Source organism: Lactuca serriola, chromosome 6 (genome assembly GCF_051521515.1).
Source record: "Lactuca serriola cultivar US96UC23 chromosome 6, Lser_US96UC23_V15, whole genome shotgun sequence".
NCBI lineage: Eukaryota > Viridiplantae > Streptophyta > Magnoliopsida > Asterales > Asteraceae > Lactuca > Lactuca serriola.
The window spans coordinates 14652896-14680636 of NC_136413.1; the positions used below are offsets into that span (position 1 = coordinate 14652896).

General features: G+C 39.9%; 1 protein-coding gene across 1 annotated transcript; it reads left to right on the forward strand.

The window, feature by feature from the left end:
* Positions 1-2598: 2598 nt before the first annotated feature.
* On the forward strand, positions 2599-6655 carry LOC145058144 (endoglucanase 6-like). Its single transcript, XM_079006057.1, has 5 exons — positions 2599-2949; positions 3052-3264; positions 3397-3597; positions 4854-4943; positions 5032-6655. Exons 1-5 carry the CDS (start codon positions 2746-2748, stop codon positions 6193-6195), a joined length of 1872 nt encoding a protein of 623 aa, XP_078862183.1. The 5' UTR covers positions 2599-2745; the 3' UTR covers positions 6196-6655.
* The last annotated feature ends 21086 nt before the right edge of the window (positions 6656-27741 follow it).

Here is a 27741-nt window from a genome sequence, read left to right on the forward strand (position 1 = left end):
ATATATGTGTATAACAATTGTATAACTTTACTTTCAAACAGATGTAAACAATTCTATGTAATGTAATGTTTTGTGTTTACTGTGTTACTATGTACATTGGTTATGATATTCAACATGAAGTCAGCTCCGCCCTGGAACGTTTCCGCCCCTGGGTTTCGGGGTGTGACAGAAGGCTACCCAAAAATCTAAAGAAAAAGGTTCAGTTATGTTTTAGTAATGATGTATGTGTCGAGATGAGATCCAAAACGAAAAGGTGAGCAAAAAATGGTTTCTAAAAAAAGATGAGATCGAGAACTAATACTGACGGGATGTTGATTTGTGCAGCTGGAGGCGACGGCCTTTAGTTACTGGGTCTTGGAGCATCCATTGAAGATGAAGGGTAAGAGTTACAAGTTTTCCCATTTCATATGGGTTTGACTCCTTATGTTTATGAAGATATGTCTAGGTGGCTATGAAACCCTTGACTATCTAAAGTCAATGTACACATCAACACTTTAACTTGAAAACCTGTTAATTTAAAAAAAAAAAAAACATGATATTTTAGACAGGTAAATTCCGAGTTTAATGGTCTAAACTCTAAGGGATCCTAAAAAGAGTTAAACAGTCATTTAAAACCAAACGTGAAACTTTCATGTGCTATTATGTGAATAACTTGGTTTTAATCACTTTCTTTTATATAATTGATCAATAAACTTACATAAAATGTTTAAGAAATATCGTTATGATCACCAATTAAAAGATTTATGACGACTTCTCTAATGACTTTCACATACCCTTTCTGGACGACACCAAATGTCCATCCATGATACTATCTCTCGTACATTTTGTTACGTAGTCAAAGGTAAACCAAAATAAAATGTCATATAAGAATTTATGCAATGATCCATTGTTTGAAAGAAGATCACACCATCCAAGAATTTACATAAACAAATACTTCATCGCTAATTCATCAAGCTTAACACATCATGTTCCAGGCTCTACTGAAATTCAATGGAGAAATACATCATGTTCCCTTGTTCTGAAGGATCTCCCACCCTCCAAGTATGCATATAAACAACTTCTTCATCACTAATTCATCCATCTCAACCCATCATGTTCTCATCGCTACCGAAATTCAACGGGGAATACATCTACCATGATATTTCTCTCTTTAGCTTTCCAACTACTTTTTTTGGGAAACTAAATCACGAAATCACCAAGATATTCACTTTAAGGTCGATGATGGAACATCCTGATACTCCCTATCTCTTGCGATATTCCATTATCGAGCATAAAGAGAAATGTTTGAGAGATTTAGAAAGAGAAATACAAAGTGGACCCATAAAAATTAGGGGTTGTAAAAAATTGTAGGGGTTACACACTAACTAATACTCGACTCCATCAACATTTTAACAATATTTATAGGTATTGGTGTGTGATGAGTCCGTCGTTAAAATCATTACCGTGGATTACCAACATATTTACACTAAATTTACATTTGACGGAAAAATTCAAGGGTTAGCCCATGCTACCTTTGGGTATACAATAAGTTTACAAAGGAGTAGACCACATATGTATTATCAATTAGCTATCGATAACGATGGAAACCTGATGGGTTAAGCTAAGTTGGATGAATTAGTGAATGAAACAGATGTTCATGTGCATGTTTGGAGTCGGGTTCACATTTAATATAAAGGTACACAGATTGATTCTATGTTTGGTGAGGATGATGTGATTTCCGTTTAAACAAGGAACTATCCCATATGTAAGGTCCCGATTTTCTTTTGAGCACACAATGAAATGGAGGAAAGATGATACCATGGATGAAAACTTTGTTTCTATGAGAACAAATAGGTGAAAGTCGTAGAGAAGTTACTGAATTTCTTCGGAAATAATAGTCTTTGGTAATAATGGATCTTTTCTTAAATGTTTTTTCCAAACATTTTATGTAAGCTTGTTGTTTAAATGTGTACGAAAAAAAGTAATGAAATATGTACAATTACAAAAATTTATTATCCTTCAAGTTATTTTCCAAGAAAATAAAAATTAAAAGGCTCATATTTATCAATTGGTAAAAAGTGTAACATTCATGGAAATAAATTATGCTATAAATTATAAAATATATGATCTTATAAAAAGATATTAGATTTGAAAAAGATTAAATAAAAAAAATATTAAACAGATAGATTGAAGATTCAAATACTGTAAATAGATTTTGAAAATTTATAACAACTAATTTTGGGATTAATTTATTCTTCCGGATTTTTTGCAGCAATTCACTGATATGATTTAATATAAAATATATTGAAATACTACAAATTAAATTTTGTTCCAACACCGATTGAAATCAAGCAAAACCCACATGCTTTTGTTCTGTCTCTTTCTCTTTCTCTTTCTCTCTCACCTCTTCAAATTTACCAGAAATAAAATACAATAATTCAAACGCCCACCATTTATTGATCGAATAATATTGCATTTATAACTGGTTTTGTTTTAACTTTTATAAAATTCATTATAACCGTTCAAATTCAATTATTAAATAGTGTAAAAAGATAAATTATACGTATGTTCATACTCAAGCTTCCATAGTCCATATATACTACCCCTTTTGCTCATCTTTCTTCACCAACGCCTTCTTCTCAGTTTCTCTCTCTCTTTCTGAATCGGTCTTTCCATTTTTGGAAGCGGTTTATCGGATCAAACTGATAAACCAAACCAACATTGTCAATTGAACAGATCACATTTGTGGTTTTTTTTTTGTTTTTGATGGAGAAATTTATGAAGATGGGAGGTCTACTGTTTCTGCTATTGGGGGTTGTACCTTTGGCTTTGGGAGGTGGACATGACTATGGCCAGGCACTCACTAAGAGCATTTTGTTCTTTGAAGCTCAGAGATCTGGTTATCTTCCTGGTAATCAAAGAGTTAAATGGAGAGGAAACTCTGGTCTTCTCGATGGCAAAGCCAGTGGGGTAACTCATCTTCCTCTCTTCTTATTTCTTCAATAGAATTCTGTACAGAGTAGGGTTTTTTGAATCATATTTGGGAGTAATTCGATGGGTTTTGTTGTGTAGGTGGATCTGGTTGGAGGATACTATGATGCTGGGGATAATGTGAAGTTTGGGCTTCCAATGGCGTTCACTGTTACCATGATGTCGTGGAGCATTTTGGAGTATGGTTCACAAATGTCTTCGAGTGGTGAGCTCGGTCATGCCATGGATGCTGTGAAGTGGGGGACTGATTACCTCATTAAAGCTCATCCACAACCTCATGTTCTATATGGAGAAGTAATTATTGTCTCTCTAATTTGATTAAATTATAATTGTCGCTCTAATATGTCTAAATCATTTTTTGATTGCGACGTTTAGGATTAACTTTTTAGGGTTTTGTTTTAACGAAATTGATGGTGATTGATTTAGGTAGGAGATGGTAACACAGATCATTACTGTTGGCAAAGACCGGAGGATATGACGACTTCACGAAGTGCTTACAGAATTGACCAAAACAACCCCGGATCCGACCTCGCCGGTGAAACTGCCGCCGCTATGGCCGCCGCTTCTATCGTGTTCCGCCGCGCCAATCCGGCCTATTCGAGAGAACTTCTCACTCACGCTCACCAGGTCCGTTGGTTCCTATTCTCTGATTCTTTATCTTGTAGTTGAAATCGTACAAGTTATTAATGCATAATGTACAAGTTGCTGGATTTGTCTTCATTCATTAAAAAAACTAAATTCAATCTACAAAATTATATTAATCATAGAACTTTACTTTTAATAAAAATCAACTTTTAACAAATAAAACCACAATGTTAGTTTCAAGTTTCAATTTTCCCAAATATGGTGCATATCTCTCGAGTCACCTATTGCATCTGTTTTTTCTAAAATTATATAAATTGGAAACTTTATTTGAAAAAAAAACAATGTGGCGTATGTTAGCAAAGAGGCCAGGCGTAAGTTAGTGAGTCGGTTGAAAATAATAAAGACGGTTAGTATAGTGTCAGGTTGGTTGTTGACGGTGGAGCTTAGCAGAAAACTTCCTGCATGTTTCGTTTTTATTAAAGGAATTGTTGCTTTCATACTCCATGTGCAAGTATTATTGCGTAAGGTACAAGGATTGATGTTTGTTTGACATTACAAATTTCACATGGGAAGTCTCCATTTCTGTGCTAACTTACAACTATCTAATGCATGGGTTTCTGCTACTTTGTACTTTTCTAGCATATGCTAAACTACTCCAAATACCTTTTTCTTTTTTGATACATAGTGACAAAAAGGTCTAATTTTTTGTACTAATTTATGTAACTCATGGATGGCTGCATCATTTTATAATTACTATTTATGCATTAACTATATTTTCCATTTTGCTCAAATTAATAAACAAAAAAACATCCCTTGTTGTGTGAGCTACATAATATTATTCAGTTTAATGTATCATTGGCCATTATTTGTAATTTTTGAAAGAGAGATTTTTAACACTTACATAAGTATTATAAATTTAAAGGTATTGAACCCGAAAATGACAATGACAAAACATAGAATACCATGATAATTATGGAATCTGATAGTGACAAATTTAAAGTTATGTAAAGCTAAATGCTACATTAAACTTATATATTATATTAAATATTAAATTTATTGTATATTCCAAAATTTATAATCTTAGTTTTTTAGTGTGTTACAATTTACCCGTCTATCACGGGAAATAAACAAGATACCACTTGAGTGTTGTCACCGCTTGCCACGTGACACCATTGACTGTCGGTGTGTTGTACTGTACAACCTGCTGAAGCACACTCTATAGTTACTATTTAAACTTTTTGTTTCTTTCCTATCTTGCCCCTGGACGTGTCACTAATTTTCTTATTTCATCTTTTCAGCTGTTTGATTTTGCCGACAAATACAGGGGTAAATACGACAGTAGCATCTCCGTGGCCCAGAAGTACTACAGATCTGTCAGTGGATACGCCGTACGTCACCACCAAACATTTCTTAATTTACATATTTACCCTTTTCCATTTTCTTTAATTTTAATTTTATTTATTATGAAAAAAACAGGATGAATTACTTTGGGCAGCTGCTTGGTTGTACAAGGCAACAAACCAAGAGTACTACTTGAATTACTTGGGGGAAAACGGTGACGCCCTCGGCGGCACCGGGTGGGCGATGACGGAGTTCGGTTGGGATGTCAAGTACGCCGGCGTTCAGACCCTTGTCGCCAAGCTTTTGATGGGTGGGAAAGCCGGTGAACACTCGTCGGTGTTCGGGAAATACCAAGAGAAGGCGGAGATGTTTATGTGTTCGTGTATGGGTAAAGGTTACCACAATGTTCAAAGGACTCCCGGAGGTTTGATTTACCAGCAACGATGGAATAACTTGCAGTTCGTCACCAGCGCCTCTTTCCTCCTCACTGTCTACTCCGACTACTTAACTTCCGCCAGGAAAGATCTTCGTTGTTCTACCGGCAGTGTCGCTCCGTCAGAGCTTCTCGCATTTGCAAAATCTCAGGTCGATTACGTTCTCGGAGATAACCCTAGGGCGACAAGCTACATGGTCGGATACGGAAACAACTACCCGCAACAAGTCCACCACCGTGGTTCCTCGATCGTCTCCGTTAAGGTTAACCCGTCGTTCGTGAGCTGCAGAGGCGGATACGCGACGTGGTTCAGCCGGAAAGCAAGCGACCCGAATCTGTTAACCGGAGCCATTGTCGGTGGTCCTGATGCTTATGACAACTTCGCCGACCACCGTGACAATTACGAGCAGACTGAACCCGCTACTTATAACAACGCTCCTCTTCTCGGAGTTTTAGCCAGGTTACACGGTGGCCACTCCGGCTCCAACCAGCTACTTCCGGTTGAAATCCCTCACGTCGCTAAACCCATCGCTGTTCAACCAAAACCTAAAGCGTCTCCGACCCCCTCCGCCGCTCCAATTGCGATCGATCAAAAGGCTACCGCTTCATGGGTGGCCAACGGAAAAACATATTACAGATACTCCGCCGTGGTGACTAACAAATCCGGGAAGACGATGAAGAATTTGAACCTTTGGGTATCGAAGCTGTATGGTCCACTCTGGGGTTTGACCAAGAACGTAAACGAGGGATCTTATGGATTTCCGACGTGGGTCAGCTCGTTGCCAGCTGGCAAAAGCATAGAGTTTGTGTACATCCATAGTGCTCCAATCGCCGACGTGTCAGTTTCAAGCTACACATTGGCCTAAAATCAAGATTCTTAACAAGCTACGATTTTATGGGGTTTGTGAGAAATTAAATGTGAAGGTATAGAAAAAGGAAAAAGGAGAAAGGAAATTGAATTTAAGTTACGAGTGTTTGGTGAATAAGGTCTGAAGCATAGAGGAAGAAAGGAGTGAAGAGAGTTTATTTATTATAAAAAGTGCTCATCCTCTTTCACCTCCTCCTTCATTTAGGTCTTATGAAGTTGGGTGAGTATACAAGATAATTATACCTCTCAACAAGGTAAAAAGTGAGAGATCATGGTTATGTTCTGTTTTTGTTTTTTTGTCTTCTGTTTTGTTTTGTTTTGTGTTGTTTTTTTACACTTCAAAACAGCTTTGGAGTAGCGAGTGTCTGTTTCTTTTTGTTTCTGCTGTTGTAAATTTGGCAACATCTCCTTCCTTAATTTGCAGTATGAATATAGAATGTGCAACATATTTGTTTTCATGTTTTTGTTTTCTTCTTTCAACACTTTCACTCAATTATTTTCTATACAAACCATAACCTATTTGATATATATATATATATATATATATATATATATATATATATATATATATATATATATATATATATATATATATATATATATATATATATATATATAGGTTCAAATGTTTTTGACAATTACTGTGTGTCTGTATGCACCAATGAGAATTCAGGAAATAATAAATTATTAAATAAATTATTTAAGGGTATTATAGTAATCTTGACATCTTTAAATATGATAGATAATTAATATGTTCTTTGTTATTCCTTTAAATATGGGATGTCAACAAAATCTGTTGAAAAAAACCCTAGCCGTTGAAATCATATTCACGCTTCAAAAATCACCACCGACGTTCTCAAAAACCATAATCTACCTAATCACGTCTACAACGATTTATATTCTCTCTCGTTTTCCAAGCATTGGTCCCTGCGATTCAGAGTACAACGTCTTCCTCAAATCATCGATACTCGTGTTCCTCTTTTCCACCACTAATCGATCCCAGGCATTTGAGCACCATCATCGCATCTCCATGAAACACCAACACATACTCCATTGACGCCATCAACGAGCGTGATTGGTATGACGAAGGGAGTAGTAATTCTGTTTGGTACGAACCAGGTAATTTTTTTTTTTTTTCAATTGGCTTTGATTTCTGATTCGCTTTTATCTTTAATGGTTACAATTTCATCTTTCACCTGTTTTTGGAATTCAATTTTGGTGTGTTGTGAAGATTTATGATTATATAGGTTTTGTTCAATTTCAATTTTTTTTGTTAAATTTATAAATTGTCGGCGTTTTTATGAAGGTTAGTTAGGTTTATTTAATTTAGTTTGTAATTCTAAATTATATCAGAGTATTTGATCGATTATTTTATATGAATATTGATTGTTGGATTTTGAAAAATTCAACCAGGCTGGGGATTCAAAATTTTCAATTCAATTGAAAAATGCTACTACGATTAGCACAATATCATTTAAGTTATTATATATTAGCAAATTTTGATAAATATTAGATTCAAGTTTGCAAGTTAGTGGAAGAATTCTTTAATACTCCATTTTACATTTTCATGAGAACTCCACATACTGAACTCCATATTGAATATTTGCACTGTTTTAGGAAATGGAATATGAACTCTTGCAAAGTGTATTAAAAAGCCAATTGGTGTTTTTTTAGAAGAAATTAGTCTATTATGATGTGAAAGTGGAGCATGATGTGTGAATGAAATTGTGTGTATTTTGTCAGAATTTATTTATATAAATTCATTCTTTTAGAATTTTTGTATTCTAGCATAATGTAGTTTATCTATTCTGCCAAAATTTATAATACAAATCTTATCAATAATATTATTTTAGAATAGATTAGTGTCTTTGTTAGATTTTAATAAGTTTTTTTTTTTTCTTTTTAGGTTTTGAAGAGTTTGTCATTCATGTGGAAAAGAAAGAAAATATAGAGAACAAGTGTGTCTTATAGTAGAATGTATTTCGCCAGAATGTATAAAATGAATCTTAGCAACATTATTCTTTCATAATGAATTAGTGTTTTTTGTTGGATTTTGATGTTTTTGTTGTATTCTAATAGAATTTGTGATAGAAATGGCTTGAAGAATGGCTTGAAGAACTGATGGGAAAGGTTTGAAGAATGAATTAAAGAATGATCACACTCAATGTTTAAAAATGTTGTTATTTTTTAAGAATTACACTTGTTATTCTTTCAAAATGTTGTTATTATTCAAAGAATCACAATTAATTGTTTGGTATATTATTAGTTCAAGAATCTATTTTGTGTATTCTTTTCAAAATGTATTTTGTAGTTTATGATTGGCATTATGTTATTCTTACAGAATATGTTACAATGCAGTTATTTTTCAACCTCGGATTCCAGAACTTTGTTATTATTAAATAATATTCTAATAGAATAAAATTCTGAAAGAGCGTCATTCTAACTAAAAAAATATTCTGACAGAATAAATCGGTTATTTTTACAAATTATGTTAGAATTAAGATTGAATTAATTAAAAAAAATCATATTTTTAAAATTAAGAGAATTAATTATCCATAAATATCCGAAAATTTCCTTTTATAATTGTAGTTAATTGTCCAAAATACCCTTTTGCTAAAATTTGTGTGATTATATGGTACATGTTATCCTATTGTAATATCATACACTCTCAAATCATGTCCATTGATGAATTTCATCCGTTGGTCCAGATTTGTGCATTCTGTCACACAATAGTTAGTAAAAACAAAATAACCTAAGCCTATATATATATATATATATATATATATATATATATATATATATATATATATATATATATATATATATATTACCAATTGCTTAAAGTCAGACAATACAACTTTTCTAAACTAGAATTTTATATCCCATTATTCTTATCCGTACATACCGATCGGTTTACTTTTTAAATTGTTGTAAGGTTGCAAAATCTACATATGTTTTCTAAAAAATGATAATAAGTTGGTTTGTGCTTGAAAATATTTCAAATGAAATGGATTTTTAACCATTTACATTATCCTTTGGCACCATGATCAAACAACCTACTAGGTATCTTCGGTCAAAGTCCGTGATGCGACATGATCAGACAACCTACCAGTGTTCTCTTTGAGTGTGGGAGCCTTTATTGACGGATTTAGAGTGTTTTTGAAGTCTAGAAGAAGAAGAATGAGGTTGGGGGCCCAAGGAGAAGATTGTAGATCCAAGAAGTTTGCTTCATCTTCTTCATTTTCTGGTATTCAAGTTCTCACCTTGACTTCTAGTTTGATAGATCTCTTTTCCCTTTTTATGGAGTTTATGGTCCAAGAAGGACGTCTTGTGGGATTTGGATGTCCCCAAGCTAGATCCTTCCAGATTTAGAGGTGTTCAGAGTAGTAGAGGCAGAAAGGTGGAAGCTTTATGCCATTGTACCTCTCCATGCAAAGTTTAAGGAGTTGTTTTCGCCTTTTGAGCAAAAAGGGCCATGCATGGGTGCAAAGGTAGTGACTTTGTGTGATATCTAGACCCTAGGAGGCCAAATCTGGGTCTTGGATGCCTTGAGTTTGTCTAAAATCGTCTGAATAGAGTTGGACATAGAGGGACTCGACGAGTCACTTGTGGGACTCGGCGAGTCAAGCCGGTTCTTGCCCCAAAAACCCTTCTGTTAAGGGTATGAGTTGAGATTGGAACGGGACTCAGCCAGTTTGAGTCCATAATGGTCATGAAGTTCATCGTACTCGACGAGTTCAAGGAAGAACTCGACGAGTCTAAGGAAATCTCCTTAGTTATGAAGATGGACTCGACGAGTTGTTCATACTACTCGGCGAGTCACAGACTAGACACATTAATATGTGGATGATGAACTCAACGAGTTTGAGGATGAACTCGGCAAGTCGGTTGAAGATGGTCCCGATAGTATGGTTGAAGGAGAACCCGTCGAGTTCTTGCTAGAGTCGACGATTGTTATGGGTTGTAGGGGTATGGACTCGACGAGTTGGTAGAACAACTCGGCGAGTCAAGTCAACTGGAGGTTGACTTTGACCGTTGACTTTGAGTAAGTCGTACTAGGGTTGACTTTTGGATTATTATGGTCTAAATGTTGTTTTGGGTATTGATAGTTCGGGAAGCCGAAGGGTCAACAGTTCAGAAGTGTCGGTTAGGTGTCAGAAGTGTTCAACGAATCTTCAACAGTGTGAGGTGAGTCTCCTCACTGTTTGTATGGGTCTACGGCCACAATGTTGGCCCATTTAGTTTATGTATGGTAGGAAGACCAGGGGGTTAGCCCTAGACAATATGCATGAAAGACTAGGAGGAGGCTCCTCGCATACAGTATGCTAATATGAATGGTAGGAAGACATGGGGGTTAGCCCTAGGCAATATGTATGAAAGACCAGGAGATGGCTCCTGGCACACTGTTTGTTGTTATGTATGAAAGACCAGGAGGTGGCTCCTGGCACACCGTATGGCTCAATGCACGAATGCTACTTGCTTTGTGCTATAGGGGTCCTGGCTAACTTTAACTAACTAGTGAGTGGATATGTAACAGTATTCACAAGCTAGTTAGGGAAAGGAAGTAGGGACTCCTAGTTCAGTTGATGGCGGAGAGTTGGTCGAAGGGTGCCCTAGGAAAGACTATGAAGAGATTAGTTGAAAAGGGTATCGTCAAAGGGACTTGGTGAAGTTGAAGCAATCCTTGAGGAAAGTACGGATAGATGTGGAAGGTAGTATGGGCCTGTACTACTGGAAGCAAAGGATCCGTACTCGAGTCAAGGAGGGCCGAGATGGAACTATGAAACTTGGATGGTGTGTGAGACCTACCGGGAGTATGTATGATCCTGACGTTTATGTGTTTATTCTCAGTATGGTGACCACACGAAATGGAGCAGGAGGATCAGGGGCTGGGTCAGGATCAAAATCAGGCTCGGGGGCAGGATCCGAGCAGGTTGATGATAGGATACGCGAGTTCATCGCGTCTGAGATCACGAAAGGTATCCTTGAGTCGACCACATTCATTTTTGGGTCGATCAAGGAAGGGATTGTTGAGCTGATGGAGGGTCGCCTTAGAGCGTTCCGAAGTGATATGGCATCCAGCCAGTCAGAATCGCGTACATTGTCCTGCAAGGACTTCAGGGGGAGTGACGCGCCACACTTCCACGGGGTAGACCCCATTGTTGCCAGGAGATGGATTACAGAAATTGAGTCTGCACATTTGACGAGCTTCTGTCTCAAGGGGTCGAAGGTTCAATTTGCTGCTGGATGCTTGAGGGACAGAGCTAGAGACTGGTGGGAGTTAGTTGGTGATTCCTTGGGAGCCTCAACCATTGAGGCTATGGCCTGGTCCGACTTTGTGACCAGGTTTAGGGTGGAGTTTGCGTCGGCTATGGAGCTTCAGCAGCTGGACAGGAAGTTCCTAGACATGAGACAGGCGACAGAGTCGGTGACGGAGATTACTGCCAGGTTCCGGGTGCAGGGGATGAGGAGATGCAGAGGACCCGCTATCATGACATGTTGAGAGCTGATATTCGGGAGCATGTCAACTTCTTGGCATACCCGACCCTGGACTCTATGATTGCCAGGACGCGGGAAAGGGAGATTGATTTGGAGCACATTGCGAAGAGGAGGTCGGATCAGATGTATACTTTGGAGGGTCCCAAGAAGAGACCCAAGACTTCATATCAGCGATTAGTAGGTCGGCAGGGCCGAAGTCAGTGCAGCACGTGCGGGAAATTGCACGACGGAGTTTGTCGTTCCAGGGGTTCAGGATGCTACAAGTGTGGCAGTGATGGTCACGTCAGCAGGGACTGCCCACAGGGGGCAAGCCCATTATGTTTTCACTACAATCAGGTGGGCCACAAGAAGGTCGACTGCTCGACAACGAGGGGAGTAGCAGGGAGTGTGTCTGCCCCGACAACTTTGAGGATTATAGATGAATGAGAGGGTAGGGCTTTGCAGTGGCTGACAGGGGAGATCTGGATTACAGCAGGGAATGTTGCAGGTATGTATCAATGACTATTTTCGATTCTATATGTATTAGGATTGTTCTTACCTCGGTCTTAGGTGATAGTATTTATGAGTTGTCTCTCTTCTTGTATTCGGATTGTATTTTCAGAATTTTCATATGCCAATTTCATACCAGGAACTATTAGTAGCTAGTGTAAGGTCATCTCTCACTTCAGGTTCGAAGTGTCCAGTAATATCTCGGTTACGGCCGAAAACGGTTCAGGAGCGTTACGTGGAGGTCAGTGGGCAGGGTCCATGGAGTAGTCATCCACCATCATCAGGGTTCGGTGGTTCTAGTATTGATGTTTGGAATAGCTTTTGGAAGCATCAAGGGAAGCGGTCTATCACTGAAGAGGTTGCTCTGAGCATTAGTTATTCGGACTTTAAGGACATCAGTTTGAGCTCAAGGGATTATCAGTATCGGGGATGCAGGAAGTGTTCATCTAGTATTCGGTAATCGTACGGTATTTGGAGTGGACTAGTGACAGATCGCTAGCTAAATGGGGGATGCAGGAAGTGTTCATCTAGTATTCGGTTATCATGTCTATTGTATAAGGGAGGAAGTAATGGAAATCCTCGAACTTTCGTGTGTCGTAAAGACTTAGTCGAAGCTAAATGGGGGAGAAACAATCATGTTACGGGAGTAGAAGCAGTTTTGAAACTGGGGAAAGTTTTGCTCTCCTGTCAGGGAGAAAGACGGCTCAGGTGGCTGTATAAATTGAGGATAGTGTGAATTGGAAGTTTGGAAAACTTGCCAATTGTGAGATCACATTCTCGAGATGCCTAATAGCAGGTTTCAGAAGAATCAGTTGGGAGTTTCAGTTAGGACATGAGTACAGCTTGGGGTACTAGATTGTGCTTGTATGCTCGATTATGGGTATGAAAGAATTAGTAGTGGGCGAAAGACCATGGTCAGCAGCCAGACGGTGTGGAAGGTGTTGTCAGACTACCGGATGGTCGTAGCATTCACTAGTGGTTAGATAGTATGAGGAGTGTGGTAAGACTGCGGGGTGGTCTGTAGCAATGGTTAGCAGATAGTGTACGAGTGTTGTAAGACTGTGGGGTGGCCCGTAGCGTTCACTAGTTAGCAGATAGAGTAAAGGAGTTGTAAGACTGCGGTGTGGCCCGTAGCAATCGTATATAAGTATAGTTAGACTGCGGTGTGGTCCGTAACATTAGTATAGTAAGATTGCGGGGTGGCCGTAGCATTAGTCGGCAGATAGCGTAGAAGTGTGGTGAGACTGCGGGGTGGCCCGTATCATTAGTTGGCTGGTAGCGCCGAAGTGTTGTAAGACTATGGGGGTGGCCCATAGCATTCACTAGTTGGCAGAATGAGTATAATAAGACTACGGGGTGGCCCGTATCATTCGTCGGTCCTTATTCGACAGTATAAATGTATAAGATGCGTGATTCGCTGGCAGGGTTTTTCAGATAGTTTAAGATAGGGCAGGGCAGCCGCTCGGATGTGAGTGGGCCACTTTATGATTGGATTCGGAAGACAGTAGGTCATTGGAGACCAGGAGTGATGTAAGACTGTGAGTAAGTCGTAGCATTCATTAGCAGCTTAGTTAGCGGAGTGTGGGCGGGGGCCCGTATCTTCGAGTTAACATGATAAGAACCAGGAAAGTTTAGATAGTTGAGATTAGAGGAGGAGTGGGTTTGCATAGCCATGGATAAGTGAGACCTATGGGAGAGGCCGCTCCGAAGTATAGATGGGTGAGACCCGTAGGCGAGGCCTGTGTTCCTTTAGCAGCATGTGGGACCTGGTAGAGACCTTAGGGTAAGGTAGGGGGTAGGGGATCCTAGATCTTCTAGAGCCAGAGTGGCTGGGTTTGTAGAGCAATTCAGGTAGTCGTTGTATCTTCTTAATTCGCTGAGAGCGACTTAGGGAATGTTCTTGCGTTCCGTAACCGGTGGGGGACCAGTATTTCGGGAATGGTAGATCAGTTGGGACCAGGGCGGTCTCGGTTCATCTGGTAGGCGGATGGGACTCAGCAGGACTTCAGGCAGGAATGATGGTAAGGGATTTGGTGTAAGAAGTCGTGAGTTGAGCGGGTGGTGCTGAGTTGCTCACCACGGAATCAAATGATCTCAGAGTAAATGAATTGGCTCGGTGATGTTGTTCTCGTCTGAGCCTTAAACGTAGCAGAGAGGGATCTGCTACTCAAAGGATTGTCTGAATTCTCACGTTGAGTGGAGTTTTCAGTATTAGAGCATCGTTGTGTGATGGTTCCGGCACTGGTAGTGGCCGGGATTGCGGTTTCAACAGAGGATTGGTCCTTGAAGGAGATTGGTAGGTTTGTTGTTAGGAAGATGCCTTGGAAGGGCCGATGACAGTACAAGGAAAAGGGGTGGACCCCTTGTGTATCAGTGTAAGTGCACCGGGAGTACCGGTAGGGCTACCGGTTGGGTAAAAGTGTTATACTCGAAGGTAGTAGAGATCGGATTATTTGGAAGATGACATTTCCAAGCATTGGATCGGTTGGACGAAGAGTGTAACTAGTGGTAAGTGGTAAGTGGATTGTAAGGTAGTGAACCGTGGCGGACTTCGAGGACGAAGTCTAGTTTAAGTGGAGGAGAGTTGTAACACCCTGAATTCAGGAGGTCTAGAAAGGAAAGGAAACCTCAAATAAGGGAGTGAATCGTCGAGTAGATGGGTGACTCGACGAGTAGGAGCGCGATTTTGGTCGCGGGTTAAGTGACCTACTCGACGAGTTGGCCAGGTTTTGGGAAAACCCTAAATCGGGAGTTGGTGCCCTATTTAAGCATCTTATTCTCATTATATCAGCCTCATTTGTAGCCTCCATTGTCCATAACATGTCCCATGAAACCCTTGTGTTCTCTTTGAGTGTGGGAGCCTTTATTGACGGATTTAGAATGTTTTTGAAGTCTAGAAGAAGAAGGAGGAGGTTGGAGGCCCAAGGAGAAGATTGTAGATCCAGGAAGTTTGCTTCATCTTCTTCATTTTCTGGTAATCAAGTTCTCACCTTGACTTCTAGTTTGATAGATCTCTTTATGTCCCTTTTTATGGAGTTTATGATCCAAGAAGGACGTCTTGTGGGATTTGGATGTCCCCAAGCTAGATCCTTCCAGATTTAGAGGTGTTCAGAGTAGTAGAGGCAGAAAGGTGGAAGCTTTATGCCATTGTACCTCTCCATGCAAAGTTTATGGAGTTGTTTTGGCCTTTTGAGCAAAAAGGGCCATGCATGGGTGCAAAGGTAGTGACTTTGTGTGATATCTAGACCCTAGGAGGCCAAATCTGGGTCTTGGATGCCTTGAGTTTGTCTGAAATCGTCTGAATAGAGTTGGACATAGAGGGACTCGACGAGTCACTTGTGGGACTCGGCGAGTCAAGCCGGTTCTTGCCCCCAAAAACCCTTCTGTTAAGGGTATGAGTTGAGATTGGAACGGGACTCATCCAGTTTGAGTCCATAATGGTCATGAAGTTCATCTTACTCGACGAGTTCAAGGAAGAACTCGGCGAGTCTAAGGAAATCTCCTTAGTTATGAAGATGGACTCGACGAGTTGTTCATACTACTCGGCGAGACACAGACTAGACACATTAATATGTGGATGATGAACTCAACGAGTTTGAGGATGAACTCGGCAAGTCGATTGAAGATGGTCCCGATAGTATGGTTGAAGGAGAACCCGTCGAGTTCTTGCTAGACTCGACGAGTTGAGTTGAGGATTGTTATGGGTTGTAGGGGTATGGACTCGATGAGTTGGTAGAACAACTCGGCGAGTCAAGTCAACTGGAGGTTGACTTTGACCGTTGACTTTGAGTAAGTCGTACTAGGGTTGACTTTTGGATTATTATGGTCTAAATGTTGTTTTGGGTATTGATAGTTCGGGAAGCCGAAGGGTCAACAGTTCAGAAGTGTCGGTTAGCTATCAGAAGTGTTCAGCGAATCTTCAGCAGTGTGAGGTGAGTCTCCTCACTGTTTGTATGGGTCTACGGCCACAATGCTGGCCCATTTAGTTTATGTATGGTAGGAAGACCAGGGGGTTAGCCCTAGACAATATGCATGAAAGACTAGGAGGAGGCTCCTCGCACACAATATGCTAATATGAATGGTAGGAAGACCTGGGGGTTAGCCCTAGGCAATATGTATGAAAGACCAGGAGATGGCTCCTGGCACACTGTTTGCTGTTATGTATGAAAGACCAGGAGGTGGCTCCTGACACATCGTATGCTGAGTAGCCTAGTAGAGTAGTGTGTATAGTTTTCTTTGTGATGATTGCATGGAAGACCAGGGGGTGGCCTTTGGCACTTGTCTGTAAGACCCAAGGAGTGGCCCCAGGCTTGACAAGGAAGACCACGTGCAGCCTGTGGCATAGCAACAAGACTATGTTCGGCACATAGCCCCTTACTTGATTTTCTATATGTTTGTTATGTATGGCTCATGGTTACGTATGGCATATATGGATTAGTTGATATGTATGGTATGTGGTATCTGGGGAACTCACTAAGCTTCGTGCTTACGACTTTCAACTATTTGTTTCAGGTACTAATGTTTTTCCAAGGAAGGAGCTTGGGGCGATCGCAGCGCATCACACCATGTTTTCCGCACTAGATGATCTTTGGGATTTAAAACTCTGATAAATGTCTTATTGAGAATGTTATTAAATGATTGAGCAAAATTTATTTAGCGGTTTTTAATTAATGAAAACGAAATTTTTGGTCTTGAATTTTGGGATGTTACAGTTATAAAATGATTAACTCGATCAATCTAACCAAATTAACGATTCCACCATTGAAGCTCAAAGCTTAATAAGAGGAAGAAATCATTACCTCAATAGGGAGATGATGTTAATCCTTGTAATCCACCATCTCTAGTTTCTCTCGGCATCATTTTGGTAGCAAAATCACCCCATATCAGCTCTCAATTGATCATCCATGAAGAATGATCGAAATGAGCTCTTAAAACATATTATATCTTGTTTTAGTGTGTTTCCATGTCGTGCTGGTTCTCTGCCACGTCGTGGTGGCTTAAGATCAGCAAAGTACATTGCTGATTCCATTCCAACTCGAGGTAGTTTTTCTTCCAACTTCAAACGCGCATAAATTCTTCATTTCTTACCTGTTTTCAGTGATATTTATATCCACACAAAGGTGGGAACATACTCTACATGTTTATGAAGTCATATCTCATTGAATTAATAATGACCTTAATCTATTAAGTCACAAAGTTGGCCTAAAAATTATAAAAATACAAATTTTACCCTTTTGGCTAAAAATGCATTTCTCATGCATTATTTCTCTAGAACTCACTCATATAACCTCCTGTAGCGACTTAAACTTGTCTTGTCCATCTTCATGAAGTTACAAATTCATATTTTCATCTTTTTCTCATAAATGACCAAATTGTCCTTTTTTGTTAAAAATGATTAAAAGTCAAATCTTTTTAAAATTTGGCTTGTTACATATAACAATATACGAACTGAATATGTAAATCAATTAAGTTATTGGTTCCTTAAATTTCCATTTCCAATTTCGGTGTTCTCGATTCCAGGTTGGATCAGTTCGTTTCCAAACCCGATCTTAAAATTGGAAATCTTTTGTAAGCAATGACTATGAGACCTTATTGGCATAAGATGGGTGTTAAAATTTGCTAGCGTTACTACTCCATAAAAATATTAACATAAATGCAGCCAAGGAACTTCCTAAAAAGTTTAAAAAAGTGTTGAAGAGATCTTGAAGTTAGCAACACATATGGGTTAGCAAAAGAATCTATGTATGAGACTCAAAAGAAGTTATGGAGCTCAAATAACATATGGGCCACCGAAAGTACACATATCTCGAGGAAAAACATTGCTAGTTGTCGTCTCTAACAAGTTGTTAAAAGATGAGGAAAGTGAGATGATCACAACGTTGAAATAGTACAAAGGAGCAATAAGATGGACTATTATTGATATAAAAGTCTTAATCTATCACTATGCATACATACAATTATTGGAAATAGTGTCCAAGTTCATTAACTGTTTTGGTAATATTTCTAATAATAGCAGTGTCCTTTTAAGTTTGCTTCATGACCCAAATATCATAAAGCAATTAAGATAAATAAAATTTTAATTTATTAAAAGATCAATAAATTAATTAGAAATTATTTTGGTAGTTAATTAAAAGGTTTTAATTAATTAAAAGTTTGAATATTAATTAATCCAAGAAATTAATGATATGCTTCTGGAATACTCCAGAAGCCTCTGGAGAAACTGATATGGACAAAAATGATAGACTTCTTGATAAGGATAAGACATGTTTGAATTAGATAAGGATTAACCATAGAGTTTTAATCCTTTTAGCAATCTATCTACAATCTATAAATAGATTGATAGGGGTAAACCTTAGAGCTGTTGATTCCCCTTGTAAAAATTCATCCACCTCTTCTCTCCTCTCTCTCCATGACCAAAATTCTAACCCCCTCTCCTAGGGTTAGTGAATTTTGTATAAACCCTAATCTAGGGTTTGTCCTTTTGCTTTTGGTGTTGTGGGTCTGATTCAATTAGAGGGGTGCTACTTTGGATCCTTCATCCGTAGCAACAAACTGACATCTCGATATCACAATCAAGCAATCTAAGAGGTTAGTAATTTTTTTTTTGTTTTTAAAGTACTTTGCTAAAACTTGTAAAACCTAGATCCTAGGATTCATATACACTTAGGTAAATCTTTTGATTGTTTACGCTACCTTAGATAGTGTATTTGATGCATAGAAAACCCAAAACAATTCTGATGGAGAAAGATCAGCCATCTCGAAAGGCCCTACAACGTTTGAATCAACTAATGATGAAATTAGTAAAAAAGGAGATTATGTGGCTTTTGGACATTGGGATGATATATTCTATTTGTACAAGTGGGTTAGCCTAGTTCAAGTAGTACCCAAGAAAACAGTTCTTACAATAGTTGAAAATAACGAATAAAGAATATGGCGAGTCTATATCGACTACAATAAACTGAACTTTGCCACCAGAAAAGACCCGTTTTCGCTGCCTTTTTATCAATTAGATGCTAGAAAGGGTGGATGGAAAATTATATTATTACTAGTTGGATAGATTCTCGAGTTTTCATCACATTATTATTGTGTCCTGGATGGATTCTTGAGTTTTCATTACATTCCCATCACACCCGAAGACCAGGAAAATACGACCTTCACATGCCCTTTTGGCACGTTTTGCGTACCAATACATGCCCTTTGAGCCTTGCAACGCATTGATCACCTTTCCAATGTGTATGGTAAGAAGTAGATGTGCAAATTTCTAACCATATTTTGAGAACCGGATTGAAAAAACCCGAACCAGTTTTTTGAGAACTAAAATTGGAATAACCGAACTGACGGTTTGGAATTTTTTTTAAAAATCGAGAACCGCTTTTTTTTATCGGTTTTTCCGAAACCCCTAAATCAAACTATTTTTCAACCGAAATCCTTGACTTTTTAACGCAATTTCACTTAAAAAAACGAGAAAAATGGAACTAGTTATAATTGAAACCGGTCTACATATAACCGATTTAAAGAAAAATGAAAACTGAAACCGATATATGTGCACCTATAATGGTAAGTACTTTTTCCAAGTATTTTGTACCTAACAAATGAAAAGGATAAAAAGAATTACTATTTGTTGCGCAAAAAATAATACAATATAAACATGTTGATCCATAAGGTAAACCGAGCAGCCTAGTTTACATTGTGCACATACGGAACGTCATCTTAGTTACGTAGTCGATTTTCCATTTAGGGATACTTGACTTCGACTTCTACCTCCCATATTCCATTCTAATATGATTCTTGATGGGTGTGGAATTTGATGTTATTGTAAAATAAGGATGAGATTTTACCCAATTAAATTGGACCATGTAACGCCGTGATCTTCACCATTTTTTTTCTTTTTTAAAACATCATTTAACGTTAAATTGCAATGGAAGACTTTATTAAAATGTTTAACAATCACCAACGATACTTAAAAACAATCATAAGTAAAAAGAGTAGTTCAAAACCCAAGAAGGCCAACATGACATGTCCAAGTGGTGTTAATATTGAAAGATAATAACTACTCAAAAGTGCACCACAAACTCACCAAGTCTCACTCCTTAGTTACCTCTACCATCATAAGGAAAACATGGAAAACACAAAAACATAAAGTGTCAGCAACATCATAGTGAGTTAATCTCAAGTACAATAGGTATGGAAACATGTATATTTCATACAATTCAACGTCACACACATACAATCATGCAACATGTTTCACACCATTCACCTTACACCTCTTACTATTATCAATATGTAATGTATATATATTAATTATCGACATTTCACTGTAATTACTATTATATGTTCATCTATGTTATAATTACTTATAATGTCTACATTTATCAAGGGTCTAAAACACCACTAATACCCCATGAAAGACCCCATCTGCTACTGACATGACCTGGCGACCCAATGCACTAAGTGAGGTGTTGTCTCAGGTTCTCCGCGTTCACTACTCCGACGCTAAACAAGGCGTTGTCGTTCGAGAGTGGTCCAACATGGTATTTTCACCGTATATACCCCATACTCAAACGTGATGTTTGTACATGGCATCCAAGATCCCAAACATCACTCCAGTCCCCGAATGTTCAGACCATGCATCTAAATGGTTACTTAGAAAACCATTCAACACCGTTTTGGCTTAAGCTTTTTGCTTATCATTAATGTTCCACCCAAATAGGCCACCGTTAAATACGGATAGGGCAAACACCTAGGTTTAGGTTACTACCCCTTTACCCCCGCTACATGTATCCCCATAATTAACTCATGCATAAGGGTCATACATTATTTCCTCTTCTATCTATTATTATGTAACTATGCATGTCCATCAATTCATTATATCATGGCATATTACATTCCAATTCGTCCCATAGTAAAACATGAAACATAGTACACATTTTTAAAGCAATTTACTTCACTAGCATGCATTCCCTGGTTCATAAAAGAGCATAATTCAAAATCACATCATACATAATTAATACAAAATATCATCAAAACATATCCCTCACTTCTAGCATGATCTTAACATCATCACTTCATTCAAAACATCTCATTATGTTAAATACAATGAAAATTCACCCTAGGTATTTTATCGATCTTCTTGAGAATTTTCCAATTCTCCCCACTTAGAGCACTGACTATCAACCACCGGTCGCCATCACCGACCTCCCTCAACAACCCTACACAACACAATCCCTTACATGCGAACTGATTCCCACTATAACGAGCAACCTTCACAAAATTACATAACAACACTGAACATCCCGGGCTCGAAAGAAACCCGACCTTCAGCTAACCACTCCTCGGACTGCAGATGCTATCCAACATTCAGACCAAAAGCCATATTTCCCACTAATAATCCTCATGAATGATAACCAACGAAATTCCCAACACCAAACCCATAACCCTAGCATAACCCTCAAGGAACAACGAATATAATACCAAAAATCACACAACGAGACTAGCAGATATACAATATTCCATAATAATCACAAGATAATCAAGACATCAAGAAAGAAACATACCCGCAGCTGCATCCGACACTGCCCTGACCTCCTCTGTTGTAAGCTGAAAAGCACGACCCTGAGCCCTTGGGGGCTCCGCTCCACCCTGACCTTCACCCGTAATCCTCAAAGTGGCCAGTGCTGGAGCCTGCACCAGTCCTGCAGCAAGCTGTGGACAGTTGACCCTCAAGTGTCCAACCTGATGGCAAAGATAACAAATCCTCATATCCCGAACCGGGGCTGTATGCCGACAATCCCTCGCATAGTGCCCCTCCTTTCCGCACTTGCGGCATGCACCACTGGACCTACAAACTCCGGTGTGACCCTTCCCACACCTTCCACAAGTGTGGCTGCTCTGATCTCCCAATCCAGAATCAACAGTCTTGGACCGTTTCGGCGCCGGCTGCGACTGTGTTGGGGCCTGCCTCTGCTCTCTCAACTGCAACTTAATCTCCAACTCACGCCGCCTGGCGGCCTCCTGCAACTCTAACAAGGTCTCGCAGCTCTGCGTAGACACAAACTGCCTGATATCCCTCTTGAGCATACTCAGATATCGGGACATCTGAGCTTGCTCTGAAGCGAACTCAGGGAAAAACATCGCCCTCTCAGTGAACATCCTGGTGATCTCCGTCACCGACTCCGAATCCTATTTCAGCTCCAGGAACTCCTGAGCCAACCTCTCTTTCTCAACCCGTGGAACATAACGAGTGTTAAACATCTCCCGGAACTGATCCCAAGAAACCACAGCCCTCTGCACATCCGAATATGACCCTGTGGTCAATCTCCACCAATCCTTCGCCCCGAGCCTCAACAGGTTTAGAGCACACCTCACCTCTGATCAGCAGGGCATGAACACGTGAAGAAACACCCCGCCACGTCTGACAACCATCTCATAGCAACAATCGGGTCCTAAACTCCATCGAAGGTAGGGGGCTTCGTATTATCGAAGTCCCGATACTGAAAACCTCGACTGGTTCCTCTCCCTGCCGCTGCTACAGCTGTTGTAGCCGCCGCGGCAGCCGTCTCTGTGAGAGCCGCATAGTGCTCATCAAAATACTCAACCATGGCGGTCTTGATCGACCCAAACAGTTCCGACAACTTGGCCCGGAACAACGCAGCAACCTCATCATGCAGGATCTCACGAATTCTAGCATTCAACTCGCTTGTGCTCATCTAACCAATAACCTCGGACGGTACTGACCCACCCTGACCGCCCTCTCTCCTGCTCCCGATCCTGACCCGGATCCACTCCCAGCATGCCTCGTAACCACCATACTGAAAAACATCGCAAGATCTCAAATACTTCCCACTATCCCGGGAACCAACCCACAACCCAACCCTAGAGGTTGTGGCTTCTTTGATACGTGTATGGGTCCTGTGCTTTCAGTAGTACGTGCCCATACTACCTTCCACACCTACCCATATTTATATCAATTATCACCACAACACCCTAGTGAAGAACATACATAACAAGCACTCAACCCTCACTCCTAGAGGAGCACTGGAAATCTCCCACAGAAGAAACCCTAGGCTAGCAGGCATCATAAATCAGGCAACATTATCATGAAATCCTGAAGATCCCTAGCCTAGTACTAGCATGTTGTTCTATCATAGCTCAAAAAAACAAATATCATGTATGGTATTTTGGGGTTACTTACTGGCTCCGGCTGATCGTACCTCCACTCCTCCTTTACTCATTTTGAAAACCATTTTAAATTCTCTTTTGAAAACTCTCCTTGATTTGAGACTGGATTCACACGAATGTTCCTCCAGTTCACTTAAACCAAGGCTCTGATACCAACTTGTAACACTCTAAAAATTTCAAACAATTTAAACTTTTCAAAAACAACCCGGTTTCATAAAGTTATTACAAGAAGGTTTTCAATACAATTATTATCAGAGTCTTCCTATAACCACATCATAAAACATAATCATGAGGAGCGGTACGATCATGCCTTTGCCTTGCCACGGTCTCCTGAAGAACCTGAAAAACATTAAACCACAACTGTAAGCCTGAAAGCTTAGTGAGATACCCCCAAAATACCAAACACATATATCATACACGCACAACATGCCATATCATAACAGAACACAAAACAACCATGAACTTCGGGTCTACTGTGTGACTGGTCCACCGCACCAGCCTTCAGTTCACCTGGTCCACCCTCCGAGTCTAGCCATATACATCGAGTCTACAGTGTGATTGGTCCACCCACACCGGGCCTTCAATCCACCTGGTCCACTCTCTGAGTTTATAGTATGACTGGTCCGCCCGCACTGGGCCTTCAGTCGGCCTGGTCCACTCTCCGAGTCTAGCCATATACATCGAGTCTACAGTGTGATTGGTCCGCCCACACCGGGCCTTCAATCCACCTGGTCCACTCTCTGAGTCTACAGTATGACTGGTCTGCCCGCACTGGGCCTTCAGTTGGCCTGGTCCACTCTCTGAGCCTCGGCACGTCTGGTCCGCCCTCTTGGGGCCTACAGCCTATCTGGACCGCTCGTTGGGCCTTCGGGATAATCGGTCTGCCCTGGGTATGTTGGCCTACAGCACAAAGCAGGATCCGCCTCAACCTAACCCCAGTCAAACAACCATGTGCACATAAACATTCAATCATATAACAATTCACATCCAATCAAACCGATCTAGCAGATCACATAGCATAACATCATCCTAACCAGGATACCGACCTAACCGGTCACTAGCATAGCATCATCCTATATACCAGGATACCGACCTTAACCAGGTCTCTAACATATACCATCCTAACTTCCAAGATGCAAACATAGCAAAGCAATAACATAACAACGATACCCGGATCACAATCTGATAAAGGGTCGGCCTTGGTGTCGTAGACCCTGTCGATATAGTGAGGATAACTCACCTTGCAACTGCCGACTGAAAAGATAAGACCGAGCTGCTCCGACCACTGACACGATCTCCACCACTAGCCAACACCAACACTGAACTCAAAACAAATGCCAATAATTACCAAAATGCCCCTGGAAATCAACTGCTCAACCCTTGGTCAAAGTCAAAGTCAACCTCCTGACTGACTCTACTCGCCGAGTCAACCCGATGACTCGTCGAGTCCCCATGCTCAGAACTTCCCCAATCCGCGACTCAACCCGCCGAGTCACCCCGAGACTCGCCGAGTCCAATAACTCTGAGTCCCCTTGCACTCAACTCACCGAGTCCTCCCTTGACTCACCGATTCACGGCTCAACCAGAAGAAGGTTAGGACCTCACGACCAGACTCGCCGAGTCCAAGAACAGACTCGCCGAGTCCAAGGCTATCTTCAACCAACTCGCCGAGTTGTTCTTCCAACTCGCCGAGTACCCCTAGATCTTAATCCATACAGAAACTTTCCAGGCCATGCAGATGATCCAAACCATAGATCTACCCTTCTACAACCCATCCATCATGTAAAGTGGCAACCTTTACGTGAATCCAAAGAGATCTAAGCATATAACACTCTTGGGTTAGGGTTTGGGACAAGATGGCTTCACCAATCAATCAAGAACAGGGACTTTAATGCACTCTAGACCTTCTCCATTCCAGATCTGAGGTAGCAACCTCAGATCTAACCTCCAAACTCAAAATATCACAAGCTATTCTTTCCAAATACTCCAAAATGATGAATCTAGATGAATAACGGCCCAAGCAATGAAATAATACCTCAAAAGAAAGCTCCAACAGAAGAGAAATCCGAATCCTTGCAAAGCCCCTTGCTCCAAGCCTCTTAACTCTCCAAAATCTCTTCCAAAATCTCTTCTCCAAGGCTCAAATGCTCTCCAATCACTCACAAATGCGCATTAGGGTTTTCTGGACTTCAAGAGAGGGTAAAGAGGCTGGGGAGAGGGTATAATGTCCTTTATATAGGGCTCATCCTCCGAAATTAGGGTTTTCTCCACACAACACCAACTCGCCGAGTCCAGCCGCCGACTCGCCGAGTTGGCCACTTAACACGCGACCAGAATCGCGACCCTACTCGCCGAGTCCACCCATGGACTCGCCGAGTTGCCCTTTCACATTTACACTTTGAACCCTGATGTGCACAAAAGTACTCACTAATTTTAATATTTATAACCTAACTAACTTAAACTAACTATGCACTTATAGGCAGTGTACCTAATCAGATTACAATATAGCTTGGGTAAGTCGCGTGTCGATCACAGGGAACGGTGTTACTAATTAATCTACTTACTATTAAATTAACCTACTTATTAGCAAGTTTAAAAGGGGTTTTTATCTGATTTTACAAGATCAGATGAACTTAAATCAAATTCAATAAGTAAAAACACATTCTTGTTTAGTTTGAATCTACTTCTTCCTTATGGCTAGCTAATGATTACGGATTATTAAGTTGGTTTTTAGTTGTATTAGTAATTTAGTTCTAACTTTACCAATAATTAACTAATTCATGTCAAACCATGTATGTTCACACATAATTAAACACAGAACTAATTATGAATGTAAATATGATATGTAAGATTTGTTATATAAACGCAATTATAGTCACAATACACGTTCTCTAGCACAACTAAGCTTATTTATTCTAATTACTAACTAAGATTGGTCAATCCTAGCTCTAACAATTCAATGTTCACTAAATCATTAGGTAAACAAATTCATGCAATTAATGGTCACTAAGCTACAAAGAACATGCAATCAAGCAATTAGAAAAACAAACATAAGCATGCCAGGTAATACCAATCAAACACAAGCAATTTTTACCAACTAAACTTAATCCATAAAAATTGAGCTATTCATAAGTTGGAAGCTTCATCTAGCTAAACAAGAGTAGCTAGATTCAGCTGTTCATCATAGCAACTAATAAACCAACACAAATTGAAGTAATAGAAAACATGTTCTTAATTAACTAAAATATAGACCTTTACTCTTTTTGGTGTTGAAAACCTTTTTCCAGAACCTTTCTTTCGCTCCAAATCATCTTATGGAACTCCTTCCTTCAACCAAAAGTTCTCCCTCTCGTAATGATCAGGAACACTTAAATAGACTCCAAAATCCCGCGCCACGTTGTGGCTATCGAGGCCACGTCATGGGCTCCAAGTTATTCGTACCGGGCAAGGATTCCTCCGAATCGCGATCTTTATCTTCTAGAATTCTCATGCCACGTCGTGGCTGACTTTGCCACGTCGTGGGTTTAGTAACTTTCGTGGATGTATTCATCTCTTGTCTTCCAAGTCTCCCATGTTCTACATATTGTCACTTTTGGTCCCTCTCTTCGAAAATCCTTTTAATTGACTGAAAATAACAATTTAAAGTCATAAGTACCATTATTCTAAACATATTATCAACTTATTAATAAAAATGTACTTAAATATTGCCTAAAAATAGGTATAAATATAGCAATATCAAACCCTGAACTTGCACTCCTGAACTCGGGATGTTACACATTTGTCTTCTTTACTCCAGTTTGGGTCCAATAAACACCCCCTTTGGGATGCTTCTAACCCTCAGAGACTATGGTTAAGTGTTCCAGGCGGATGAAACACTAATGTAACACCCAATATCAAAAAGGCCAAGAAAGGAAAGAAAACCCTAAGTTAAAGGGTCAACTCGTCGAGTCCAAGGAGGAACTCGACAAGTCGGAGCGGGTTTGGGACACAGATTAAGTGACCAACTCGCCGAGTCGGAAGCTAGACTCGACGAGTTGGTGCTGAAGAGGGAAAACCCTAATCCCAAAGGTTGTGCCCTATATAAAGAACATTATATTCCTCCCTCAGCCTCTTTACTCCCCAATTGAGTTCCAGAAGCCCTAGAAACGAGTTAGCCTTCATCATTTGAGAGAAAAGAACTTTGGAGGAGGGAATCTTTGAAAGGAATTTGAAGATCAAGAGGCTTGCTTCGAAGGAGAGGTGTAGATCCGAGATCGACTTCAGTTGGAGCTTCATTTGAAGGTAATAAGTCGTTACCTTCACTCTTTTGCATCTAGATCTACCTTAATATGAGATTTGGGGCTTTTTTGGCATGATTAAGAGCCAATTGGAGTTAGAA

Coding starts and splice junctions, on each gene's coding strand:
- LOC145058144 (XM_079006057.1), top strand. CDS start 2,746: ATGGAGAAATTTATGAAGATGGGAGGTCTACTGTTTCTGCTATTGGGG. Junction 2,950..3,051: donor TCGATGGCAAAGCCAGTGGG/GTAACTCATCTT, acceptor TTTGTTGTGTAG/GTGGATCTGGTTGGAGGATA. Junction 3,265..3,396: donor CTCATGTTCTATATGGAGAA/GTAATTATTGTC, acceptor TGATTGATTTAG/GTAGGAGATGGTAACACAGA.